This window comes from Nesoenas mayeri, assembly GCF_963082525.1.
Source record: "Nesoenas mayeri genome assembly, chromosome: 20".
Classification (NCBI taxonomy): domain Eukaryota; kingdom Metazoa; phylum Chordata; class Aves; order Columbiformes; family Columbidae; genus Nesoenas; species Nesoenas mayeri.
The window spans coordinates 10,580,741-10,601,936 of record NC_137569.1 but is presented as its reverse complement, the minus strand read 5'-3'; the positions used below and the strand labels follow the sequence as shown (position 1 = coordinate 10,601,936).

Below are 21,196 nucleotides of genomic sequence, written 5' to 3'. Positions count from 1 at the left end.
CCCGGCAGTGGGACGAGGCTGTGGCTGCATCCCAAGGGCCCCCAGCAGGGACAGTCACGGGAGCTGTGCTGCCACAGTGTAAAGCTTCCGCAGCACAGGAGGGTACTCCCCCTCTCCTCTATGAGCACAGAATGTCAGCCTTGACCTGCAAATCCCTGTCCCCAGAGTGGTGGGCTCACCCAAAAACCTCCAAAAGATATCCCTACGGAAAGGAGCATCTGCTGGAAACGTGGGAGCTGTGAGTATCCGAGGGTCTTTGTTCACATCTGTCTTCTGAACAAATAAAGTTTGTGTGGGGTGAGCTGGTTGCTGGCTAATACTGGTACTGTGTCTGAGAAACCACTGCAGCCGGAGCTGGGCGGCCGCAGTGCTCTGAGCGGCTGCTGAGAGGGCAACACAGGAGCCAAAAAAGCATCTGCAGAGAGCACCTTGCTGGGGTAGACACCAGCCTGCCCGGGGCAGAGCCGCTTCCAGCTGCACAGGGATGACAGCGGTGTGGTCAGAGCCTGCGGGCAGGGAACCGCGCCTGGGGCCAAGGCAGCGTGAGGAGGGGAGCACAGCCCAGCCCCACACACAGCAGGGAGCACAGCTCAGCCCCACACACAGCGGGGAGCACAGCTCAACCTCACACACAGTGGGGAGCACAGCCCAGCCCCACACACAGCGGGGAGCACAGCTCAGCCCCACACACAGCGGGGAGCACAGCCCAGCCCCACACACAGCGGGGAGCACAGCTCAACCTCACACACAGTGGGGAGCACAGCCCGGGCCTACCCAGCCACAGCTGGGCAGCGGCTCTGCAACTGCCTCTGGGCAAAGAGTCACCTGCACCCATTCTAGGGCTTGTCACCAAAATTCGCACCCAGCCCACACCAACCGAGAGGCTGGCACACAAAATGTACCATCACAAGGGGCAGTAGTTATCCCTGTGAGGTGTCTCTGCCAAACTGGGGCACCCAAATGTGGCTTTACACCCATCAGACGCAGAGACAACGCAATCGCAGTGATCACTGGCACCCAGCACCCATCACTGCTGACAGCAAACCCTGCACAGCCGCTGTGTTCCCACAGTGATCCCACTGACCCGGCACCCCTGGAGCTGGTCCTGGCAGAGTTACTGCTCTGTGACACCAGACCAGGTTTCAGAGGCGCGTTACCTCTGACAGGTAACAGCCAGCACTGGTGACCTTCCAGTTGACACGGGGTGTCCTGGGTCCCCCACGGGCAGCTCTGAGCTTCCCAGAAGGAAAGTTCTTATTTCCAGGGCTGGGCTCTCACAGAATGTTCTGAGCTGGAAGGGACCCAGCAGGATCATGGAGTCCAACTCCTGTCCCTGCACAGGACATCCCACAGGTCACCCCATGTGTCTGAGGATGGTGTCCAGTCTCTTCTTGAACACTGTCAGGTTGGGGCCGTGACACCTCCCTGGGGAGCCTGTTCAGTGTCCAGCACCTCTGGGTGAAGAACCTTTTCCTCATGTCCCACTGACCCTCCCTGGCACATCTTCTGCCGTTCCCTGGGCTCTGTCAGTGTCACAGAGCAGAGCTCACCCTGCCCCTCCTGCTCCTGCTGAGGAACCTGCAGCCCATGAGCTCTGCCCTCAGGCTGCTCTGCTCCAGCTGAACAAACCCAGGGACTGCAGCCGCTGCTCATCCGGCTTCCCCTCCAAACCTTCACCAGCTTCGCAGCCTCCTCTGGACACTCTGCAGCAGCTTTGTCTCCTTTTCTCCTGTGTCCCAGTCCTGCACACAGTGAATGCTGCAGATGAGGCCGCCCCAGAGCAGAGCGGGACAATCCCCCCTGCCCGGCTGGCCATGCTGTGCTGGGTGCACCGGGACACGCTGCGGCTCATGTGCAATGTGCTGCTTCCTTCACTCGGTTGCACTCCAGCACACAACACTGTCCCTCACACCGAGTCACCTGTTACCACGGCTCCACGGCACCGGGATGGGCCGGTGGCACCGGGCACCTGGGGCAGTGCTGCCCTCACACCACAGCTCCTGCAGCCCCGCACGCTGCTCATCACCTCCTGCCCCCCGCGGGCCTGGTCACAGAACCCCAGAGTGTCAGGGGTTGGAGGGCCCTGGAAAGCTCATCCAGTGCAATCCCCCCATGGAGCAGGAACACCCAGATGAGGTTACACAGGAAGGTGTCCAGGCGGGTTGGAATGTCTGCACAGAAGGAGACTCCACAACCCCCTGGGCAGCCTGGGCCAGGCTCTGCCGCCCTCACCGGGAACAAGTTTCTTCTCATATTTAAGTGGAACCTCCTGTGTTCCAGTTTGCACCCATCGCCCCTTGTCCTGTCTCTGGTGTCACCAGCAGAGCCTGGCTCCATCCTCTGACACTGCCCCTTTCCATACTGACCCCATGAGCGGGTCCGCCCATTCCCCCGGCTCGGCCCGTTCCGCAGCGCGGTCAGTGCTGGGGCGGCCCCGCCCCGTTCTCTCTCGCCCCCTGGCGGCCCCAGGCCGGGAGCGGCGCACGCGGCCATGGCGCTGTACAGCGCGGCCGCCGCCGTCCTGCAGGAGCTGGAGCGCGGCCATGGCGGCGTCAAGAGCCTGGTGTACAACAGCGGCTTCCCGGTGAGGGCCGGGCCGGGGACCGAGGCGGGGGGGCTGTGGGCAGCCAGGCCCGAGGCGGCGTGTGCACAGGGTGGGGTGCCGGGGGCTGGCGCGGACTCAGGCCCCGTCCCGTCCCGTCCCGTCCCGTCCCGCCCGCAGCACGTCCGGCAGCTCTACGCCCTGGTGTCCGAGACCCTGCGCTACGACCCGGTGCTGGAGAAGCTGCTGGCCGGCGCCGCGCTGCTGCAGGCCGAGAAGAAGCTGCCCCCGCAGCTGGCGAAGGTAACGGGGCCGGGGCGGCCCGGGTGGCGGGGCCGGGTGGCGGGGCCGGGTGGCGGGTCGGGGCGGGCCGGTCGGGGCAGCCCGGGTGGCGGGTCGGGGCAGCCCGGGTGGCGGGGCCGGGTGGCGGGGCCGGGCGGGCCGGTCGGGGCAGCCCGGGTGGCGGGTCGGGGCGGGCCGGGTGGCGGGGCCAGGTGGCCGGTCGGGGCAGCCCGGGTGGCGGGTCGGGGCGGGCCGGGTGGCCGGTCGAGGCGGCCCGCGTGGCGGGGCCGGGTGGCGGGGCCGGGTGGCGGGTCGGGGCGGGCCGAGTGGCGGGGCCGGGTGGCGGGTCGGGGCGGGCCGGGCGGCAGGGCCGGGTGGCGGGTCGGGGCGGGCCGGGTGGCGGGTCGGGGCGGGCCGGGCGGCAGGGCCGGGTGGCGGGTCGGGGCGGGCCGGGTGGCCGGTCGGGTGGCCGGTCGGGGCGGGCCGGGTGGCGGGTCGGGGCGGGCCGGTCTCCCCGCCGCGCTCACCCCGTCCCGCAGGTGCTGGTGTACGACCTGCTGTTCGGGAAGGGGCTCAAGTGCGGCGGCCGCTGGAAGGCGCTGGCCCGGCGGCACCGGGCGCGGCTGCAGGCCGAGCTGGCCCGGCTGAAGGTGCAGCACCGGGTGAGCCGCAACGAGGACCTGCTGGCGCCGGCAGCCAGCCCCGCGGGTGAGTGCGTGCCGAGCGCCGTCCCTGCAGCGCGGCTGCGCCGTGTCTGACCCCGCTGTGCCTGCCCAGCCTCCCAGGTACCGCGCTACGTCCGAGTCAACACCCTGAAGACTTGTGTGGACGATGTGGTTGACTTCTTCAAGCGCCAGGGCTACTCCTACCTGGGCAAGGCAGCCAGGTGAGCGTTTCTTCCTTCCATCTCACCATATCTGGGACATCAGCGTGGGCTTGGGACCAGCTCCTGGGGGTTGAAGGGTTGTTGGTGCTCAGAGTGTCCGGGTTGGGGTTTCCATCACTCCCTGCTCTTTCTGCCTCTCCTGGGGCTGAAGTGAAGATGTGGGATGAAGGGCGTTCTCAGCCTGGGCTCTGGTTGGGGCACGGGGCAGCAGGACTGTGTGTTCATCCTCTCTGTGCCTTGTGGGCAGTGTGGAGGAACTGAGCGCTCTCTCTGGGAAGAAATTCTTGTTGGATCTTCATCTCCCGGAGCTGCTGGTTTTCCCTCCGCAGACGGACTTCCACGACAACGTGCTCTACACTTCAGGACACATAATTCTGCAGGACAAGGTGGGGAGTGGGGGACTGCAGGGTGGCGGGGTGGATGGTCCCCTTCTTTCTGCGTGTCAAGGGCTGGGCTGGGGCCGGCTCTGCTGCAGCACGTGGGGTCTAGCTGGGAGCTGTGGCTGCAGCTCTGAGTCCCCTGGGGCTTTGCTCCCGTAGCCTGGAGGTGCGGGATGAGGGGCTGTAAAACCCCCGTTGGAGTTGGGAAGCAGGAGCCGGGAGGAACTCAGTGCTATGGGCTGGGCAGAGTATTCCAGCAGTGGATGGTGGGGATTTGCTGGCTGAACATGAGCCAGCGTGTGCCCAGGTGGCCAAGAGGCCACCAGCACCCTGGCTGGTACAGCACTGGTGTGGCCAGCAGGCCCAGGGCAGTGACCGTCCCTGTGCTGGGACCTGGGGAGGCCAAACCTCGAATCCTGGGGGCAGTTTTGGGCCCCTCATGCCAAGAAAGCCATTGAGAAAGACCTTGAGGGTCTTTTCCAACCAAAATGATTCTGTATTCTATGACTTGTCCCTGTGTTGCTGGGCCCCCACAGTGTGAGCTGTACCCCGAGGGTTTCAGGGTGTTTGCCCCCCGTCACGGATGTCGTTCTCTCCCAGGCCAGCTGCCTCCCCGCCTTCCTCCTCAGCCCTGCTCCCGGCTCCCACGTCATTGACGCCTGCGCAGCCCCGGGGAACAAGACCAGTCACCTGGCTGCCATCCTGCAAAACAAGGGGTGAGCAGCTCTGTGTGCTGGGGGAGGGAAGGACCAGGACCCCCTGATTGAGCACAAGTTGCAGGTGGCAGGAGGAGCTGCAGCCTCTCACCCTGCCCTGCTCAGGCTGGGCATGCTGGTGGCTCTGGTGACACTGGCCACTGGAAGGGGCCAAGGGGACATGAAGTCTCGCAGGGGTCACTTCCCAGCCCCTGACCCTGCTCGCTGCCCAGCATCAGCTCCTGAGCACACGGGTGGTGTTCAGGGCGGCTCCCCCAGCTGGGACGTTCCTGGGGCCTCGAGGGGGATGCTCACGCCTCTCTTGGGCTCTGTCTCCAGCCAGATCTTTGCCTTTGACGTGGACACCAAGCGCCTGGCCACCATGAACACCATGCTGATGCGGGCGGGGGTCACGGCCTTCCAGCTGGCCCAGCAGGACTTCCTGACCGTGGATCCCACAGACCCCAAATACCGCAAGGTGACCCACATCCTCCTTGACCCGTCCTGCAGCGGCTCAGGTAACATGGGGGGCTCCGGCCACCCCCACTGGAGCCGGGCTCTGGGTGTGGGGACCTTGAGTAACAGTTGCTGTCCCTGCAGCGATGGTGACCTGGCTGCTGTCCCCCCGGGGATGGTGACCTGGCTGCTGTCCCCCCAGGATGGTGACCTGGCTCTGTCCCCCCAGGGATGGTGACGCGGTTGCCGCAGGAGGCTGCCCCGAGCGCCGAGCGGCTGCGGGCGCTGGCCGGGTTCCAGCGCAAGGCCCTGAGCCATGCCCTGAGCTTCCCGGCGCTCCAGCGCCTGGTCTACTCCACCTGTTCTCTGCACCAGGAGGAGAACGAGGCTGTGGTGGAGGCCGTGCTGCGGGATCACGGCTCAGCCTTCAGGTGCACCGGCCTCAGGGGCGTGGGGAGGGGAGGATGTGCCGCGGGGCTCGGTCCTGACCCTTGTCCCACGCCGCAGGCTGGTGAACACCTTCCCGTCCTGGCCCTGCCGCGGCCTTGCCGCCTTCCCCGGGGCTGAGAGCTGCCTCCGCGCCTCACCCACCGCCACGCTGACCCAGGGCTTCTTTGTGGCCGTCCTGGAGCGGCACAGGGATGGGGACGCTGCCCCCAGGTGAGAGGAGGGTCTGGGCGAGGGGCTCTGGCTGTACCCAGCGCAGGAGGAGCTGCAGGAGCTGCAGTGCTGGGGCTGCGGGGCCTGGGGGCGCAGCTCAGAACGTGGCTCTTGTCCTCAGCTCGGTGCTGGCAGCAGCCGAGAACGCGCAGCCCGTGGACGGAGCGGAGCCAGGAGCAGCTCCCAAGAAGAGGAAGAGGAAAAAGCAGAAGGTGAAGGAGTGAAAGCCCGTTTCCAGGCTGAGCTCCTCCAGCACCATGTGAGCGGCAGCAGGTCCCAACACGAGGAGAGCTTCGCACCAGCCACAGCCACGGGAATTCTGTAACGTCCTGCGCCCCAGGGACCCAGTGCCGACCCCTGGGGCCACCCAGGTGCCGGGGGGAACCTGCTTCCCCAGCGCCGGCCCCCGCAGCAGCAGCTTTGTCCCCACAGCCAGACCCAGCCTGGGGCACCTGCGACCAGCACCCGGGTTCAGCACAACCCTCATCTCTGCACCCAGCAGAGCTCCAGCTGGACTAGAGGCCTCGTTTTACAATGTTCCCCCCAAAATCCTTACTCCAGCCTCATGTGGGATTTCAGAAAAGCCTTTGACCGTAGGGATGGAACACATTAAAGTCTCTCTCTCCTCCACTGTGTTTTCCAGCATGTTTGTGCAGTCTTGCCCTGAAATTGCCAATGGTCAGAGCCAAGGCAAAGTGATGGGAAAAAGAGTGACAAAAAATCATAATAAATAACAATTCCATCCGTGCACCTGCCTTTGACCAGGGGAGTGAGGATATCGAGCTGGAGGGTGATGGAAGCGGTTCCAGTGCTGCCCCAGTAATGCGGGCCAGGAATCAACCACAGGCAAGGCAGACGTGAACACAGTCGTTTTATTTTAAACCAGGGACATAAGAAGCAAGAAAAAAAAATGCACATTCACACTGAAATCCTCATCAGCCACACCAGGAATGATCCAAGTCTTCAGTTTGAGTTAAACCCCCCCGGCAGCCCCAGCAAAAGGGTCTCTCCCAGCAGGGTCTGTGTGGTGGGGAGGGGGACGCAGCAGGGCAGCGCCACCAGGCTCTGCTCCCCATGGCATCCCCACCTTGTCCCCACCTCCCCCGGTCTCACTGGGGCCAAACCACGGCTCCTGCCTGGTGTCCCTGTCACCCCCCGGCACGGACAGCGGGGGGCTCCGGGCACAGGGAGGAGCTGCCCGGCTCAGCCCTTGCGGCACCAACGCAGGGACGTGGCCGGGTGGCTCTGCCCGCTGCCCCATTCCTGCCCACAGGGGAAGCTGAAAACCCTGCGAGAACAGGCAGCAGGTCCTGCCTGCGCCCCCTGCCCGCCGGGCTGCGCCCCCTGCGCCCGCTCACCCGCCCTCCTGCCCGCAGGAGAGACGCCTTGTTCTGGAAGCCACCAAAAGCACCTGTCACCATAACACCTGCGAGCTCCTGCTCCTCACCCTCGGAGAATTAAAACAAGAAAAGAAACAAAAAGAGGTTTAGTCACATCCACATACATCACAGTTTAAAACTCGGGGGATGGAGCCGGGAGGAGGGCGCGGCGGAGCCCGCGGGACGGCGCTGCCTTTCCCCGCACAGCTCGTCCCGCGGGCAGCGCCGGGACACGCGGCTCCTCACCGGCCGCGGCGGCAACAGCTCAACTACCAACACACTGCGGGGTCGGGCAACCTCACTGAACCAAGCTTGAAGGAATTCAAAGGCAATTTAGCTTAAATATAAAAATAAATTTTTATTTTGTTAAAAAACGTTTAAATATTTGTTTGTGATTTTTTTTTTCTTTTTTTTCTGTTTTTTTTTTAATTTAGACTTCAGCAGACACACACACTCACACAGCTGGAGAGTAAAAACCCGGCAGCAAAGCCCTCCTGGCAGCGCTGGGCGACCCCCCAGCTCCAGCAGCGCCCGGGTCCCGCTCCCTGGCTGGGACAGGGGAGGCAGCACCGCAGCTCCGAGAAGCTGGTAAAACCCAAAAGGATGAGCTAACAATGAGAACCAATTTGGGTTTGGGGAGCAGGGGGAAGAACCCGTTTGCTTCAGAGCCCCCCTAGGTGGGGAAGGGGCACCAAGAGAGGGGAAGCGGGGGGGCTGCCAAGGCTGAGCCCCAGATCTGGGGGTCCAGGCACTATCCCCCGCAGCTGCCGGCCCTTCAGTCACGACCGGGAAGGGACGACTCCCCCGCGCGAGCAGCCACGCAGTGATGCTACTGTCAACACCCAATTAGCCGGGGCGCGTCGCCACAAAGGGATGGGCGCCCCCACAAAAAAATGAAACTCCAAACAGCAAATCCGGCATAACCAACATGCCGCCACGCACACGGGTCAGTTCTTCCTCCAAACTCGATTCAATGAGTGCGTTCGAACGGGAGCACGGATAAAGCGGAACAGAGGGGGCTGGACACAAGCGGGACGGGGGGAGCCCCATGGCTGGACGGGAGCAGCGAGGGCCGCGGGATGCTCAGCAACCCCCAGCCCCACCAGGCTGCGGCGCGTCCTCGGCTGGAGCCTGGTGGGGGGTTAAGTCGTGGCGAGGGGATCGTCACCCCCGGCCCCGCGACGCCACAGCCCCGCCAGACTGGCAGTGCCGCCCTGGCCCGTGTTCCGCAGGGACAGCAGCCAAGCGGAGCCCTCCCGAGGAGCGCGTTCACCAGGCCACGGGATCCAACAGCGGGGAAAGATTTCAGGGCCTGGTGAAGACGGGATCCCTCGGCAGCCGGGAACGGCAGTGGCAGGAGCGCAGCCCAGCTCGGGGCACAAACGCGGCTCTGCCGGCTGTCGGGGGGCAGGGAGGAGGGCATGGGGACAGCTAGAAGAAGCAAATGGGGAAAAAATGTACACGTTATGAAACATGGCAAAATAAAGAGAGGAAGGAAACGCTGCGGATATGTACAGAGGTTCATCCAGCCTCGGCTGGGGAACTGTTCAAGTAAGAAGAGTTTGGTTCATCCTGTCCCACCTCAGTCGCTGCCACCCAGCAGGTGGGGACCGTACAGACTGGAGCCCCCCGGTGTGTGCGGGGGCTCCTGGCGCAGGCAGCGCTGGGGCCCGGCAGTGCCGGGGTCACTTTTTGCGGGTGTGTTGTCTCCGCGCCTGCAGCCGCTGCCGAGCGCCCGTCTTGGAGCCCGCCCCGATGGAGAAGGCGGGGGTGGACGAACCTGGAAGCAGAAAGGTGGCTCAGGTCTCTGCAGCCTTGCTCAGAGCTGGCACGGGGCGGGGGCGGCATCACCCCCGTCCCAGGGAGAATGGGAGGTTTTGTGTCCCCTGGAGCACAGAACAGTGCCCCCTGTGCCGGCTGCGGCACTGCAGCAGGGCTGGGCATAGCCCTGCCTGTGCACCATCCCCCCAGCAAGGGGACAAGGGCTGAAGCACCGACCCCTTTCTTACCGAAGGAAGCGCCGACTCCCCCGAAGGCCGAGGCCGGGGTGCTGGGTGTCCCGAAGGAAATGCTGCTGCTGCCGCTGCCCACCGCCCCCGGCACGGGCGTGCTCTGCCCAAAGGTGGGCGCGGAGGCTCCTGGAAAGCAACATGGCACCATGAGCTGGGGTCAGCCAGGGGGACGAGCCGGCACAGAACAACCGCCCTGCGGGGGCTGAAACACCACAGTCCCCCAGGACCAGCCTCCTCACCCGAGAGGCCCTTTCAATGCGAGAAGTTGCGCCCTCATTGTAATCCCCGGGCTCTCCTGCCAGCACAGCCAGGGAGGAACAAAGGCCTCGGGCTTTCCAGATCAAATAGTTTCTCAGAATGCGAGTTTCAGCTCTGTGGGAGGTGAGACAGCTCAGCGAGGGTGCAAAGTGGCAGAGAAAGCCTCAGACAGCAAGTGAGAAGCAACTGCAGTGCCTGGCTGGCAGCGTTCCCACTCACAGAGACACTCCAGGTCGCTTTTAAGCACCAGCAAGACCTTGACTTCTGCTGCGCACACAGTTGGGCTGAGCACCCGCGTGGGGCCAGGGAGCTGGTGTAATTGGGGTTGGGGGACTAAAGGACCCTCTCACACCAAGAAAGGCCTTGAGGTGCTGGAGCGAGTGGAGAGAAGGGAACGGAGCTGGTGAGGGGCTGGAGCACAAGTGTGATGGAGCGGCTGAGGGACCTGGGGGGTTCAGCTGGAGAACAGGAGCTGAGGGGAGACCTTCTGATCTCGGAACTGCCTGAAAGGAGCTTGGAGCCAGGGGGGTCGGGCTCTGCTCCCCAGGAACAAGCGCCAGGAGCAGAGGAAACGGCCTCAAGTTGCACCAGGGGAGGGTGAGGTTCGATCTTGGAACAATTTCTTCCCCAAAGGGCTGTGGGGCATTGGAACAGGCTGCCCAGGGCAGTGCTGGAGTCACCATCCCTGGAGGGCTGGACAGACGGACATGAGGTTCTCAGGACATGGGGCAGTGCCAGGGGTGGGGGATGGTTGGACTTGATGATTTTGAGCTTTTCCAACCAAAATTATTCTATATTATGTACTCTTCTCCACCACCGAGGGCTGGGGACCTGGACAGTGAGTGCTGGAAGTACCTTCCCTTTGTACAACAAGGCTCCCAGCACGAGAACCAGCCCCTCCAGTGCTGTCGAGCCTGGGGAGCTCAGCAAGGTCCGGCAGGAAAACCTCTGCCTAAATCCAGCCCTGCCCATCACCCCCAAAAGTCCCACGCACCCCGGCTCACCTCCGAACACAGGCTTGTTGTCGGGCGTGCTGGGCACGGCGAAGGCGAAGGGCGTGCTCTGATTCTGCGCCAGTGAAGAGCCGAATGGTGTCGCTGCCGGGGCCGCCCCGCTCTGCCCGGCCCCGAAGCTGAACCCCACGGCCGGGGAGCCGCTGCTCAGGGCGGGGGTGCCGATCCCAAAGGTGCTGCCGGAGGGGCCTGTCTGGGCAGCTGCCCCGAAGGTGAAAGGAGAAGGGGTGGTGCCGAAAACGGTGGTGCCAGTGCTGCTGCTGCTGCTGGTTTGGGTGGTGGAACCGAAGCTGGTGGTGGTGGAGGTGGCTGTCCCGAAGGAGAAGACCGACGTGGTGGTGCCGAACGCCGCCTGGGTGCTGGGGGTGCCGAAGGAGCCCTGGGCGCTGGTTGTGCCGAAGGTTGGCTGCGCACCGCTGCCAAACGCTGGCTGAGCCGCCGGCTGGGCTGTGGGGGCCCCAAAACTGAAGGGAGGGCCGAAGCTGACAGGGCCTGCAGCGGGTTTGCTGGCGGGCGGCTGGCTCTCGGCAGCCCCGGCGCTGAACGCCGGCTGACTCGCTGCGCTGGGGTACGGCGGTGGCGGCTTCGCGCCGCTGCTGAAGGAGCTGCCAAAAGCTGAAGGCGAGGAGCCAAACGTCAACGTGGCTTGACCCGTGGTGGCTGGGGTGGAAGAGGTCAGCGTGGTGCCCGGAAATAGGGTAAAGCCCACGGTGGTGGTAGGAGCTGCTAAGTTTGAAGGTCCTTGGCCAAAGGCAGGGCCTCCTGGGACACTGGTGGTGGCAGTGACTGTGGCCGAAGGTGGCTTTCCAAACTGGAACACGGGCCCCGGGGTGGCAAAGGTGGTTTCTGTGCTGGGAGCTGAGCTGGCCGTGCCGCCGAACAGGAAAGGCTGTGACGTGGCAGTGGATGTGGCAGTGGTGATGGCCGGGCCGGCAACGGGGCCGGTGGAGGCAGGTGGGTTGAGTCCAAAGCTGAAGACAGGTTTAATGGTGGCATCTGTGGAGGAACTCTGCGTGGTGGCAGTTGTAGCTGCGGTGGTGAAGATGACGTTAGGGAGACCTGTGAATCCCGCCAGGGTGGCCGTGGAGGCGGCTGGCAGCTCTGCGGCCGAGGCCGGCTGCGACGGGGGCTTGAAGGCGAAAGGAGAGGCCTTGGCTGGAGACGAAGCTGCGGTGGTGACGCTGCCGAAGATGGGCTTGAACATGGTGGTGGTGGAGGATGTCGAGGAGGGTCCTGAGCTTGCAGACATGGTGACAGCGGTGGAGACGACAGCCGTGCAGGCTGCTGCATTCTCGCTTTTTGGCAAAGTGCCAAAGATGGGTTTGAAGACGGGGGCCGAGGTGGGCGCAGCAGTGGTTGTGGTGGGCGCAGCAGTGGTCGCGGTCGTTGCCGTCTGGCTGGCAGGAGGGGTGTTCGCGATCCCAAAGAGGATGCTCGGCTTGGGGAAGGTGGGAGGTTTGCTGGGGGTTGGGCCCAGCTCCGGGAAGGCAGGAGGTGCCAGGCTGCTGGGGGTCTGCGCCCCCAGGGCGGGGGGGGCAGCAGGGGCAGCCTGGCTCAGCACGGGCACGGGTTTGGTGTCGGCAGAGGTGGCAGGCGGAGCGCTCGACTCCAGTGACACAGCAGGAACCGGGGGCTGTGTGGCCAGCGAAGGCGGCTGAGGGGCTACCGCAGCTCCAGCAGATTCTGTGAAGGGGGAGAGTGCTTATTTAGGGACACGGTCACCCACAGGCACCCACCCCGCTGCCGCAGAACTCCCGGAGCAGCACCCGCCCGTATCAGCCAGACCCAGCCCTGCAACTCCCAACAGGCCCATGGGCTCAGTGTCCACAAACTTGTTCCCCCAGGACCTGCCAGCAGAGCCCTGGAACAGAGAGTTTAGCCACCTGTCTCCCACAGAGGCAGCGCAGAGCTCCTGCTGCACCTGCCCTGCTCACCACCCTCCTCCCCCTCCTCCTCCTCACCTGCCGGCGTGGGGGCGGCTGAGCTGCTCTGCATCTTCTTCAGGCTGTCCAGCAGCGAGGGGGTGCCAGCCGGGGCAGGAGCCGTCGAGGCCGGTGCAGGTCCTGGGGCGGTGACAGGGAACACCAGCAGCCTGGACGCAGGTGGAGTCTCTGCAGTGGTGCTGGGGGCCACATCTGCTGGGAACAAGCAAGAAATCAGGATGCAGGACTCACCGTAGGGAACCAGCCCTTAGCGGAGCTTCCCCAGCTCGTAGGAAAAGACACAAACATCCCACAGCTCCAGCCCCATGGAACCTCAGCCACAGAATCACAGAACAGTTTGTGTTGAAAGGCCCTTCCCAGCTCCCCCAGTGCCCCCCTGCCATGAGCAGGGACATCTTCAGCAGCTCAGGTTGCTCAGAGCCCCGTCCAGCCTGGCCTGGGATGTCTCCAGGGATGGTTCATCCACCACCTCTCTGGGCAACCTGGGCCAGGCTCTCACCACCCTCAGGGCCAACAATTCCTTCCTCATGTCCAGCCTCAATCTCCCTCCTTTAGTTTAAAATCATCACTCATCCTATCACAACAGGCCCTGCTAAAAAGGGCCATCTTTCTTATGGGCCACTTTTAAGTACGGAAAGGCCACAATAAGGTCTCCCCAGAGCATCTCTTCTCCAGCCTGAACACCCAGCTCTCTCGGGCTGTCCTCCCAGCAGGGCTGTTTCACCCCTCAGGCACAAGCTCCCCTGAGCCCAAAGGCACCGAGACCATCCCCAAACTCAGGGCGCAGGCAGGACAGGCCCAGGAGCTCCCCAAGCCTGTGCTACAGACACTCCCTTCCCCGTCAGCCCCAGCCCAGCGTTTCACCCCCTCCGCGTTCCCAGTCTGTCCTTACCAGCCTTATCCTCCAAGACTTTGTTGAACCACTGCAACGCTGCCTTCTTCTCTGCGTCCAGGTCCTCCGAGGTGATGGTGTAGCCCAGCTGCGGCGGTGGGGGCTGCCAAGAGAGAGCAGCAGCTTAGCTCCTTCTCAGGGAAGCCGGCAGAGCCTCTCTGAACGTGTGCTGAAGACTGGCCGTCACGAGCCCTGTGTCAAGCAGGTGGTTCTGCCGCAGCACGCGACTGCGGAGCTCTGATTCCCCGTTCCTCTGGCCCCCGGCTTGGCGCTGAGGGCACGGCAAGGCCTTTCCCCAGGCCATTACCTGGTCCGGCAGCAGGCAGCACAATCACGCACAGCCCACCAGACACTGGGGCTGGGGATAGCGTCACGTCCCACTCGGCCAAGGACGGGGCCTCCTTCCTGAGGGCAGGCAGGTCAGTCTCCCCCCAGCCCTGCAGAAATTGCAGTGAGCACATTCTATCGCCAGAGGAGGGACAACGGGGCTGCGAGACAGCGACGTACCAGCGCCAGCTGGTCCCCACGGCGAGACGACAGCAACTGGATCTTGCGCTTGCGCTTCCCGCTGCTCCCCGACGGCGGACTCAGGGAATTCTGCTTCTTCCGCACCGGTGTCTCCACCGCTACAGAGGGAGACAAGTCAGGAGCCACTCCGGGCACAGGGAGAGGCATTTTCCTTGTGCCCATGGGCTTGTCCCTCCCGGCTCCTCTCCATGTGACCCAGCTCGCAGGGCAGAGCCAGGGACGTGGCTTTAAGCCGAGGATGGGGCTGCAATGCCTTGGAAGAGCAACTGGCCCAGCGCATCCTGGGGGCTGTTCCAGAAGCCTGCTGGAGCTCCACATGGCAGCAGCCCCTTCCCACCCCCACGGACAGTCCTTGCACAGCCCACTCGAACCACAAACCCAACCGCATGGGCCACATCCAGGGCAGCGCCACAGGACCCTGGCTGCGATGGGCACAAAGCCTTTCCTCTCCCTTTCAGCTGAGGAAGCGTTGGGATAAGCTCAGCCTGGAATTTGCTCAGGGTGTGACCTGTACCAGGGCAGATCTTGCCCCAGGGCTGACGCCTAGACCTGTGCTGGTCTGAGGGCTGGTGCTCCCCCTTGCAGGCCGGGTCCCATACATCTGCCAGCACCCCGACACCCCGTGCTCATCACCCAGAAATCCCTTCAGAGCCATTGCAGGGGGCAGCAGAAGTATCACTGCCTCAGGGTCAGCATGTCCCTAGTTTCCAGGTGACATCTCAAGCCCATTCCACCTGCAGACCTCAGCCACCTCCTGTCCCGCTCCTCACTCGCACCGCTGGCCCGTCCGAGCCCGGCACGGAGCCGGGGCCACCTCTGCTCACCTTTCTCTGGCTGCAGCTCCTTGTCCGATTTCACCGGCGTGGAGGTGTTGGAGCGATGTAACTCCTCTTCCCTGCACAAGCGGGAGAGTGACAGTTAGGGACAACCCCAAGGCTTGGCCTTGTCCCCAGGGAGCAGGACAAGGCCAAACATGCTATGGATCCCAGGCGTGTTCCTTTGCTTCCACCAAACAACAAATGTCAAGAAAAGAGCCTGAACATGGCTCCAGTGAGCTGCTCCCCTCCCCAGCACACTCTCCTGTGCACTCTCCGCAGGGGCCCCCGACAGGAGCCCCCACCCCTTGCAGACCCCTGGCTCGGACCCTCCCTGTCACCAGAGTGGGTGGCTGTGGCAGTTTTAGTTCTGACATAAGCTCAGGTCCTACTCTGAGCTGGGAGAGAGGAGAACAAGGGCCAGCACCACTAAAACATGACCTTACTGGAGCTCTTGAGAATTGATTTTGAGGACATGGCAAAAATCAGGGCCTGTCTCTTCCTAAGGTTTTGGTCACTCGAGCAACCCAGGCCAGACCGATGGCACAAGGTAATGTCGCTCTGCAGCAATCTGAACTCTTCAGTCTCTAGCCCAGTATGGCAGCGCAGCAGGGACAGCACAGCTGCTGGGGCCACAGTGCAACAGGGACAGGAATCAACACAAGGACAGGCGGGATTTCCACGCTGGTGGGTGACAACTCAGAAAGGAGCCGTGACTGTCCCAGCTCCAGTGGGGAGCGGGACTTGGGCACTGGGACAGCTGAGAAATCGGCTCCGCTCCTCCCGGCTGACACCGGGCCAGCGGCTGTTACCTGGCTTTCTTGAGAGGCCACTCGGGTGTCTGGGGGCGGGAGGACGCTGGGCTGGACAGGGGGGACACGCTCATGCCCCTTCTTTTCCGCAGCTGGAAGGCAGAGAGAGAGCAGCAGTAACTCTGGCAGGGAGCACAGTCTGCCCTCCTCCCGCGGGTTAAACACCATTTCCCAGGGCGGTGGCTCAGGAGCCTGGAGCCACCACTTCACTCCCCTCCATGTTCAGCAGTGTGAGTTCTGCCCACCCCAAACTGAATCCACTCTGGAAGCAAGTGACCTTCAGGCTCACTACAGGATGAGGAGGCTGTTGGTTGGACACCAGACCAGCTCCTGCCTTCGCACGGCACAGAGACAGTCTGCCCGGCTGCCTCGATGCCTTCGCACATGCGGGGCTGCTCTGGCAGGAGCTCAGAGCAGATGGATCCCATCTCAGGGATTTTAGACTCACCCCAGCCAGAGGAAACCTTTCCCTACCAACACAACCTGGAGCAAACCTTTCCCCATACAGCCCACAGAGCCCCAGTTACATCTCACTGGCCCATCTGCCAGCACCATCCAAGACACGCGGAGTGTTTTATTACAGCTCAGCAGCTGCTGAGGGGACCTGGCTCCAAGTGGGGACACACGGCTTCCACACTTGCTGACTTCAGCTCAAAAAAGGTGGCAGTGCAGCAAAATGTCTTTTCTTGTTTCCTTTCACCTGGATCTACCCCCTGAGCAGAATAGCCAAGGCTGAGTGTGGGGGGAAATAACCTCCTCCTTGCTCTGATGTAAAACAAGCACGGCAGCAGCATGGTGTAGCCTGGGGACTCCCCGGGCAGCCTGCACCGAAGGACAAGTGACACCACTGCCAGCTGCTACCCACAAGAGGACAAAAAAGCCCCTTCTGCCAGGGTGCCAGTGACACCGTGCTCTTCGTATGAGCCCAGCGATGCTGAGGAGCGTCAATCCACCCTGTGCTGCCTTCACCGGGGCACCTCTTACCTGCACGAGGCCGCGGCTGGAGCTGTAGGAGCTGGCGATGGCATTGCGGATGGAGCTGGGGATCCCGCCAGTGTACGTGTTGTTGAGGGAGCTCACGGAAGAGGTGCGGGACCTCTTGCTGGAGCCATCATCGGGGCAGTGCGAGATGAGGCCCCTCTTCAGAGAGCCAGGCCTGGAGGGGGTTAGGGAAGATGTCAGGATCTCCCCAAAGCTCTGCCCACAGTTCCTTTCAATGTGGGGCAGAGGGAGGAAAGCAACCCCGCTCCCCACCATGGCGCGGGGCTCAGAAATACGCAGCGGCACAGCCCATATAGCCACCAGCCTGTGCGCAGGGTGACAGCCCGGAGGCACAGCCACAGCTGCTCTTTTTTCCCCCCAAAGCGGAGCTCCAAAAGCACCTTTTCCAGAGCCCAGCAGCTCCTGGACCACCCCCCCAGCTCCTGGCAGTTACACTTGGTTTGACAGGCACTTACTTGGGGATGAGCGAGGCGGGGGCACCGTTGGCCACCAGCGGCTCAAATGCCGAGTGCCCGCTGCCACTGCTGTCGTGCCGCCTGCGGAGAGAGCACAGAAGCCTGGGGTGGGGGCAGCAGAGACGGGGGCTGCCCCCCACCCAGGGAGAGGACCCTTCCCCACGGGCTCAGCATCGGGAAAGCACAAACCTTGTCTTTTTCCTGCCACCCAATACCCGGGAGAGTTCTTCCCCATCCGCATTCTGCTGTGGATTTTCCCTCCACCTGGTCCCATCCTCAGGGACTCTCACCCCACGCTGCCTCCTCCCAAGCACCAGCAGCTCCATCAGCTGCCAGCTGGGCTGCGTAGTTTTGTTTTAAAAAAACCCTTTTTGTCCAAATCCATTATTCTAAGCCAAAATATTTAGATATTAGATTGGATCTGGGGAACAATTTCTTCCCCAAAGGGCTGTGGGGCATTGGAACAGGCTGCCCAGGGCAGTGCTGGAGTCACCACCCCTGGAGGGTTGGACAGACGGACATGAGGTTCTCAGGACATGGGGCAGTGCCAGGGTAACGGTTGGACTGGAAGATCTTGAAGGTCTTTTCCAACCAAAATGATTTCATGAGTTTATGATTTCAGAGACACTCAGCAGCTTATTTCTGGAACAGACTTGAGCTCTGCAACTCCTGTCTCTGACCTCTTCCTACCCAGTGCCCTGAGCTGTTTGAGTCAGAAAGAGAATCCCCCTTCCCACAATGATCCGGGGAAGATCTGAAGTCTGAAAGTCACAGCAACCCCTGCTGTGAGGCAGAGCGGGACGATCAGACCTGTCGCTCAGCCCAAGCGCGTTGCCCGAGCACACCGAGCTCGTCGCGCAGGCGATGCTGCGCTCTCCAGCTGACGCAGGCTCCTTTCCACCCTCAAAGGTCACAGGATTTTCTGTCTACAAGCATTCTTCACGCTTCCCAGACAGTAATGCCTTTACAACTGCCTTTTGTGGCAGAGCTGCATAACAGCATGGTAAAAAAATAGAACAAATACATTTTAAAAAAGCCAATCCTGTCTGTGCACCCATCCTGTCACTGTCCTGCTCGGCTCTTGTGGGGTTCAGGTTCACCAAGCCAAAAGGGAAATGCCATGATAAAGGCGAGGACAGCACAGCTCCCTGCGATCAGCGCTCATCCCGCTGCGCCCTGGGCCAGCTCCAGCAGCAGCCCCTGCGCAGGACGAGGCACCGGGCGGCGCATAAGCCACTCTCCGCAGTGACTCGGGTTCCCTGCTTGAGCCCAGGCAGCCCCAGCGCGGGAGGGGCATGAGGAGAATGGTCTCCACATACAGAAGGATGAAAATGAGGAGAGAGAGAGAACAGTGATGCCACACTGTGCCCGGGCAGTTAGAAAGGCTTCGGCAAACCCTGGCACCCAGGATTTATGTGCTGTCCTTCCTAGAGTGCTGGCTCAGACACCACATCTTGTTTCTTGGAGCTGGAAATCGCTGACCTTGACTAACGAAAGCAGAAGAGTCTCTCAGTTTACCCGCGTATTTTTACCTCCTCCTGCCAGCTACACTGCACAAAGGAAGCATGCAGATCCTTTACAGGGTGATGCTCCCACCTGCAGCTCTAAGACTCAAGGAACCCGCCTCTCCCAGAGGCCTGGGGCTCACTGAAGGACAGAGACAATGAGCCTGATACCATCATTTCACACCACGTTGTTGCAGTTTGCACACCCCTGCGATGACAGAGGCCGCTGCTCTGCCAGGGAGCCCCGACAGCTCCCCCATCCCCTCCCAACCCCAGCAATGCCGGAGAACACACCTGACCCACAAGCCTGCTCAGACAACAGCCTCAACCACCTCTCTTTGATCTCAAGGACAAGTAGAACTCTCAGAGGACTTTCCGACACAGCCCAGGGGGCCGGGTGATGGGGCTGTGCTTCCTCTCTGCGGTTCAATTCCCACAACACTTTTTGAAGCCACACTCCTGGTCACACCAGGCCTGGCACACTCCGGGATATGTCCCTTTTGTCACCACTGAAGCACCAGCCCCATTTAAGACCTTCCCAACACGATGGGTGGTGACCTGGGCCGCTGGTTTATTACCTTCTCTTGCTCTCCTGATTGTTCCCAAAAGCCTGCTCCTCCTCCTCCTCCTCCTGCTCCACAGCCCTTTTCCTGCTCTCTTTGATGGCATTCAGCACAGTCTCTTTTGCACATGGGTCTGGGCTGCTGTTGGCCGTGAAGGCCACGGGTGAGATCAGCTGCTCCAGGCTGCGAGGTGAAGCAGAACAAGGCGTTAGGCACATTGGGGTCGACAGAGTGAGACCCCCCCAGATCGAGAGCTGCTCCCATGGAAGCAGAGAGAGGGCTCCAGGGGGTCTAGATCGAGCAATCCTCTCTGCAACGCAGCAACACTCGGGATGGGGATGGAGTGGCCACCACCGGGATGGGGAGAGAGCGGTCACCACGGGGATGGAGCACTCACTGCCGGGGACAGTGATGGAGCCACCACCACTGGAACAGGGACAGAGTGGCCACTGCCCAGGAGAGGGATGGAGTGGTCACCACCGCCATGGGGAGCAGGGACTGCCTGGGCTGGAGCAGTCAGTGCCTGGGCTGGAGCAGTCAGTGCCTGGGACGGCAACGGAGTCGTCACCGTCGGGACAGGGAGGCAGCGGTCACCCGCAGGATGGGGATGGCGTGGTCGCCCCAGGCCAGGATCAGCCCACCCGGGCAGCGCAGCGGCCGAGGGCCGGATGACCCACCCGCCGGTCCCGGGGCAGCTCCCCGGTCGGTCCGTACTCACGCGGGGGCTCGGGCCACGCCGGCGGCCGGCCGGGCGATCCTCACGGTGACGGGGCTGCGGAGCGGGGCGGCCCGGCGGGCCCAGGGCGCGCTCCGGGGCGAGGAGCGCTCCCAGCGGGCGGCGGGCGGACACACGGACACGGCGCTCCGGGCCTGCGGCAGCGGGTACCGGCGGCGCGGGGCCTGCGGCGGGGCCCTGCGGGGACACACGGGTCAGCGCCGCCGGGCCGCGGGGCTCCCGCCGCTCCTCCCTCCCGCCCCCCCCGCTTACCCGAGGCCGAGGCGGCGCGGCGGGGCCCTCTCGGGCCGGCCCGAGGCGGCGGCCGGGCCTCCGTTAGCGGCGGCTTTGGCGGGCGGGCGCGGCGCGGGCGGGCCGGGCCGCATCGCGCACCAGGCCCCCGCCGCGCCCAGCGCCGCCGCCCCCAGCAGCGCGCCCCGCAGCAGCAGCAGCGAGGCCAGGGCCAGCGCCACGGCCAGGGACAGGGACAGGGCCAGCGCCGCGCCCCGCCGCCCCCCGAGCCCCGCGCCCGGCCCGGCCCCCGCCATCACCCGACCGCGCCGCGCCGCGCCGGGCCCGGCATGCACTGCGGGGCGGGCGGGGCGGGGCGGCCCGGCCCTTCCTTCCCTTCCCCTCCCTCCCCTCCCGCCGCTGCGGGACCCGGGACCCGCCCTGACCCCGGCCTGGCCCCCGCGCCCGCGCAGCGTCCCCGGCTCACACGCGCCGCTGTCCCCATCCGGAGTCTCGGGTGTCCCCATCCGGAGTCTCGGTGTCCCCACCCCGCCCGCTGTGTCCCGCCGTCCCCAGCCCCCTTGCCCCCGACCACCGTGTCTGCCCCCAGACCCCCGTTTCCCCCTCCCCACTCCAAACCCAGTGTCCCCGTTGCGGTCCCGATCCCCACACCCCGCTCTCCCCATGTCCCCATCCTGTCCCCTACAGCCCCCGCACTGTTCCAGCCTGTGTCCCCCCGTCCCATTCCCTATTGTCCCCTGCGTGTCCCCACACGCGCCAGCGCTGACCCACCCGTGACCACGTGTGGCCCTGGCAGGGCTGGGGAGGGCAGGGGCACCCCCTGAGTCACATCCTGCCGTGTCACAGCTGGCAGGGGACATTTGCCTCACGTCCCCCCCAGTCAGGGCTCCCCGGGGCCACCCAGCAGCAGCACCCCGTGCCAGGACCCTGCCAGGACGGGGACAGCAGGGTGCTCTGCATGTCCCCACCGTGGTGTCACCCTCCCAGGAAAGGACCGGGGCAGGGGGGAGGCCAAACGCCCCCGCCCCTCAGGCTGCGCAGGGCCCAGGCTCTGGTCCCCTCCCAGGGAAGGGCAGAGGTGATGTGCAGGGTGGCCCTGGGGACAGAGCCGGGAGGGGACATCATGGCCGGGACACCATCCAGGTCACCTC

At 63.7% G+C, this 21,196-nt stretch overlaps 2 protein-coding genes across 2 annotated transcripts; one reads left to right on the top strand and one right to left on the bottom strand.

The window, feature by feature from the left end:
* The first annotated feature begins 2,461 nt into the window (after positions 1-2,461).
* On the top strand, positions 2,462-6,558 carry NSUN5 (NOP2/Sun RNA methyltransferase 5). Its single transcript, XM_080356933.1, has 10 exons — positions 2,462-2,584; positions 2,723-2,845; positions 3,364-3,532; positions 3,602-3,710; positions 3,958-4,096; positions 4,691-4,806; positions 5,125-5,303; positions 5,471-5,672; positions 5,749-5,901; positions 6,023-6,558. The coding sequence occupies exons 1-10, from the start codon at positions 2,492-2,494 to the stop codon at positions 6,123-6,125; spliced, it is 1,386 nt and encodes a 461-aa protein (XP_080213059.1). The 5' UTR covers positions 2,462-2,491; the 3' UTR covers positions 6,126-6,558.
* Positions 6,559-8,012: 1,454 nt separating this feature from the next.
* LOC308048064 (nuclear envelope pore membrane protein POM 121-like) lies at positions 8,013-20,359 on the bottom strand. The gene is made up of 13 exons (XM_080356931.1): positions 20,067-20,359; positions 19,797-19,991; positions 19,094-19,261; positions 17,011-17,091; positions 16,538-16,709; positions 15,554-15,645; positions 14,751-14,821; positions 13,906-14,024; positions 13,399-13,501; positions 12,525-12,698; positions 10,555-12,246; positions 9,290-9,418; positions 8,013-9,060 (listed from the first exon to the last, which is right to left on the bottom strand). Exons 1-13 carry the CDS (start codon positions 20,339-20,341, stop codon positions 8,966-8,968), a joined length of 3,366 nt encoding a protein of 1,121 aa, XP_080213057.1. The 5' UTR covers positions 20,342-20,359; the 3' UTR covers positions 8,013-8,965.
* Between the last annotated feature and the right edge of the window lie 837 nt (positions 20,360-21,196).